This window comes from Drosophila pseudoobscura, chromosome 4 (assembly GCF_009870125.1).
Source record: "Drosophila pseudoobscura strain MV-25-SWS-2005 chromosome 4, UCI_Dpse_MV25, whole genome shotgun sequence".
Taxonomy (NCBI): domain Eukaryota; kingdom Metazoa; phylum Arthropoda; class Insecta; order Diptera; family Drosophilidae; genus Drosophila; species Drosophila pseudoobscura.
In genome coordinates this window covers 27,698,939-27,703,282 of record NC_046681.1, presented here as the reverse complement: position 1 = coordinate 27,703,282, position 4,344 = coordinate 27,698,939, and the positions used below count along the sequence as shown (strand labels likewise).

General features: G+C 47.3%; 1 protein-coding gene across 1 annotated transcript; it reads left to right on the top strand.

Annotated features, from left to right (window-relative positions):
- The first annotated feature begins 811 nt into the window (after window positions 1–811).
- LOC6903186 (uncharacterized) lies at window positions 812–3,909 on the top strand. The gene is made up of 9 exons (XM_002132849.3): window positions 812–1,173; window positions 1,238–1,401; window positions 1,461–1,646; window positions 1,708–1,823; window positions 1,885–1,978; window positions 2,732–2,908; window positions 2,963–3,255; window positions 3,321–3,466; window positions 3,523–3,909. The coding sequence occupies exons 1-9, from the start codon at window positions 894–896 to the stop codon at window positions 3,822–3,824; spliced, it is 1,758 nt and encodes a 585-aa protein (XP_002132885.3). The 5' UTR covers window positions 812–893; the 3' UTR covers window positions 3,825–3,909.
- Window positions 3,910–4,344: the final 435 nt, after the last annotated feature.

The window sequence follows — 4,344 nt, the reverse complement described above, 5'->3', positions numbered from 1 at the left end:
TATTTATCTGCTAAAAATCGCGATGGAAAAGCTCTTGAAGCAGCCGAAGGATGGAAACTTATGGCTGTGCCATTCTTTAAGTCTTTTTTGCCCTTAAATTAGCAAATAAATTATCAGAATTAACTGAATAGGGAAACAATAGAATATACACAGCGAAACACAAAAAAAGCTGTACAAAAACTCTATCTAATAGCTGCCATACGAGCCATCGGGTAGATCTTTAGAAGAATAGCATATTGGCCTATAGTTTTGGTGGCTTATGCATGCCTTATGCTTTAGATATTATAGGTCTTAACCAGTCTCTATTCAGCTTTCAAATGGGTTGTTTCTTGGAGCGAATTGTGGGCTCGAAAGACGATGAATCAGACCCAAATGACCGGGATGAGGAGATACTTCAATATCACCTGGAGCAGGCCTCGAGGCAAGGCAGGTTATTGGTGTATTGGGATGGATATATACGTCCCGTTTATAGATAGAATTCTAAGACTTAAGGTATCACAGAAGGTGATGTGGGAATCCTTTAAGTAACCCTTGAAAAGGAAGCCACAGAAGGCTGCCCCGGAAAGTGGGAACAACAGAAGGTCTCTCTTCAAGGCGACTTACGGATTTATAGTCCTCTCAAAAATGTATATTCCAGTTCGAAATCCACATAGACATAAATCTGAAAGACAAGTGGCTCCAAGGGCCTGCCACAAAAAGTGTCGCCTGTCTAGGAAGAACCTTTTCAATAAAAGTCATGTGTTTTGAACTCTGTTTTGAGAATGCACACTATTCAATACGTTGTAGGCACTCGAACAGAACACACAACAAAACAACAACAACAAAAACATATAACTACAAAAAATAAATAAGTAAAGTAAAACAAATAAATACGAAAAACAAAAAAAACAAGAATGGCGTCGATAGTTCCGAATCTCATACCGGGCGCAGGGGTTGGAGCCGCTATTCCGATATGGATGAAGATTGACTGGAGCCCCGATATAGAGCACGGGATCTACAGGGACTGGGGCTGGTACTACTCGCACCGGCGGAGGGACAACATGTCGGCCTACTACTACAACAGGGCCCTGGCGATGGTGCCCGAGGACTACGTGACGCTCTACCACCTGAGCCAGACCAAGCGGAAGAACGCCCAGACCGAGGGGGCTCTCAAGGATTGTGCCGAAGCCAAACGTATGCTCTCTCTCTCTCTCGGAGAATGTTCTGCCTATATCCTATATTCTATTTGGATTTACAGGCATTTTAAAGGGTCTCAAGATCAAATACGCGCCCATTAATATGGAAATATGCGATGCTCTCTACGAACTGAATAAACTGGAGATTGCCAAGGCGGAACTGCACAACAACACGCGTATGTTTATAGGCAACAAGGCCAAGGCCTTTCACAGACGTCTCGCTGTGGTACGATCCAGGTGGAGTGCTCCAAAATCATATCTTTGCTCATTCCTTGTTGGTTTCAGGTCAACGAAAATATCAAAGACTGTTGCGGGGAAGAGCTCACGCAGTTCTTGTCCTCGAATGAAAAGCTGGTCATCCAAGTGAGGGAAATGGAAATCAAGGCCCTCAATGAACTGCAGAACAAGCCGCTGTGGAAAATCCTGAAGGAACAAGGCAAATGCGATGTCTTGAGCATCCTGGAAATCGAAGTAGGAGCCACATTTGTACCCCCTCTGTTAGACCCCGTTAATTTCCTTTACCTCCCAATAGGAAGAACTCATACCCCCATTGGAAATCGCCCGGCGAAATCGGGCCTTTAATGTCTTCAATCAGATGTACATCGACAAGTCCTGGATGGATGTGGTGTTCCTCAAACAATTGCTAAAGTAATTATCGGTTAAACGATGGCTGATTATCTGCTGATGGGGTGTACGTTTGTCTCCTCAGGAACCCCACTTTGCTGCTGGATCAGTGCCACAACTCAAAGTATTTTCTGGGCGCTCTCAACAAAAAGAAATACGAGGAGTTAAAGAACTTTTTGGTAGGTGGGATAACGATTGAGGGCTAGGCAGCTCCATAATAGCCTTAATCCATGGTTTGTAGAGAGTGGTGCAGCAGTACGGTGCCCACTGTACTACACTGTAACATATATACACACATATACATATGCTTCGCCACTGTGGGCAGAGCCGAGACTCTGCTGCTGCTGCTGCTGGCAGACCCGAAGCTCTTTCTTTCCTTCTTTCTCCTTCACGCTTGCCGCCACTCCCTTCTCGCACTTCGCATAATCGATCTTCAATCCGAACCCGTCTTGAGCCGATCATCTCTCTCGTCGTTCACTCTCGCTATCGCTCTCCCATCCGCACACCTTTCGTTGTTGCTTTTTCATATAAAACTAAATGTTAAGGTTAACAGCTGTAACAGGGCAACCACGCGCTGTTAGCAGGGTAACAGATTAACCGTCTGTTAGCGTAGCTGAGAGCCGCTCTCTGTTTACAGTCGGTTAGCAATCGGCCTCTGCCTGGCTCACGCTCGCGCTCGCGCTCGCGCTCTCTCGTTTTTTTTTTGCGCTTTTACGATCCGCACGAAGCTGGAAGGCAGAGGCAAAGTCCCGCTACAATCTGAGGTGTTTCTTGTGCCTTTTTCACATCTACATACATATATGTACATACATCCACGAAAAAGTACATGAAGCTGAATTCGCACGTCTTTATATCTAAATGTGGTTCCTCCCCCCTACCACAAAACCCATCATTAAATATATGTACCCTAAATACCATTCTGTATATTCCAGAAAATGCTCCACGCCCGTTCCCCCATGTACTACCTGCGGTACAACAAATTCACGAACAAGAAACTGATGGACAAATTCCGGGAGGACTACCTCTACCGCGTGCAGTACCAAACCCGTCGCACGATGGTCTCTGTGTTGAGGACCATTCGAAAGCTTCGTGCGGCAGGAAACATAACCGTAAGTTTGCTCTATCAAGGAATCCCCTTATTGTTGTTGCTGTCTTTGGTTTAGAAACTCTCAAAATACGTGGAGGAGGTGATGGGCGAGTTCGTTGTGTTGAAAACGTTTCGGGTGATGCCCTGGAAATTCGAGTTCATGAACGAAGTGTACAACACCCTGGCCCTGACCCTGGGCGATCAGTGCAGAGTCCCCTACAGGGGGTTCTCCCACGAGGAAAAGGATGCTCTGCTGAAGCTCCTGCGTCTGCCCACCGACAAGTCGTGGGATGTGGAAACTTTCGTGTTCGGCGACCGCTCCACCCATCAGGCTCCCGTTGACGCGGATCCGGCCATGTCCAAGTCCAGGTAAGACCCCCTCCCCCACCTCCACCCCCACCCCCTCCTCTATTGAAGGGACTCCCAATTCACAGACAGCTGATAGCCCGACTGGAGAAACGAATGAAGTTTGCCAAATACTCGATCGAGAAGTGCTATCTGTTCCATCAGATTGGCGATACTCATCTGAAGTCGAATCGATTCGATGAATGCTGGTTTGCAGCCACCAGGGGCATCAAAGGCAAGGCCAATTCGAGCACTTTCGAGGGTAGTGTCGTTATATCCGTTCTTTTTTAGAGTCCAAGAACTGCAACAGCTTGATCTGGCGCTTCCTGTGCACTCTCCTCATTGTCAAGGCCAATGCGTCCCTCTACAAGGTGGAACGCACCAAGGACGCTCTCATGACGGCCTCCCAACTGATGGACAAACTGGGCTCTCCCGAGCTCACCCGCTTCGTGGCCCTCTGCATAGCCTGCAACGAGGAAGAGCTGACTTCGAAGAAGCAACGCGGCAGCCTGGGGAGCCGGAATCCCAGCAGTGCCTCCAGCCTGGTCACAATGGACACGGTGCGGAGTGAACACAGCGAAAACAACGTCTAAAGCGATGCCAACGCGAATCTGTGTAATGATATTCTTGGCCTGGCACCGCTCTATACGCTTTCAATCAATCGAATACAATTCTTAGAACAGAAATATGTTCCGCACTTGGGCTTTGCTTCGGAGCTCATTACATCGAGGATTTACAAACGCTTTAGCTAGTCTAGAAATTCAGAATCAGGGCACATCTTTAGAATTATGTAAAGACGGCAAAGTTTATGGGGAATTGTGCCTAAAACTTATTGTAAGAGATGATCTACCACCTAGTTCTGTGGTTCTAGGGGTATCACTAGGGGGGTTGGTCACAAAGTGCTCTACAGAATTTCGTTGTGGGCCATGCCGAACGTCCAGGACGCACAGTTTAGAGCATAGAGTGGATATAGGATGTAGGAACCCAAGCGTAGAGAGATTTTGGTAGCCATGGGCCATCACATGGCTCTTTGCTTTCCGTAAGAGGAGTGCCGTACAATCGACCTCAAAGCAAGGCTGCAATGCCCAAGGAGAAGGCTACGGAATGGTTACC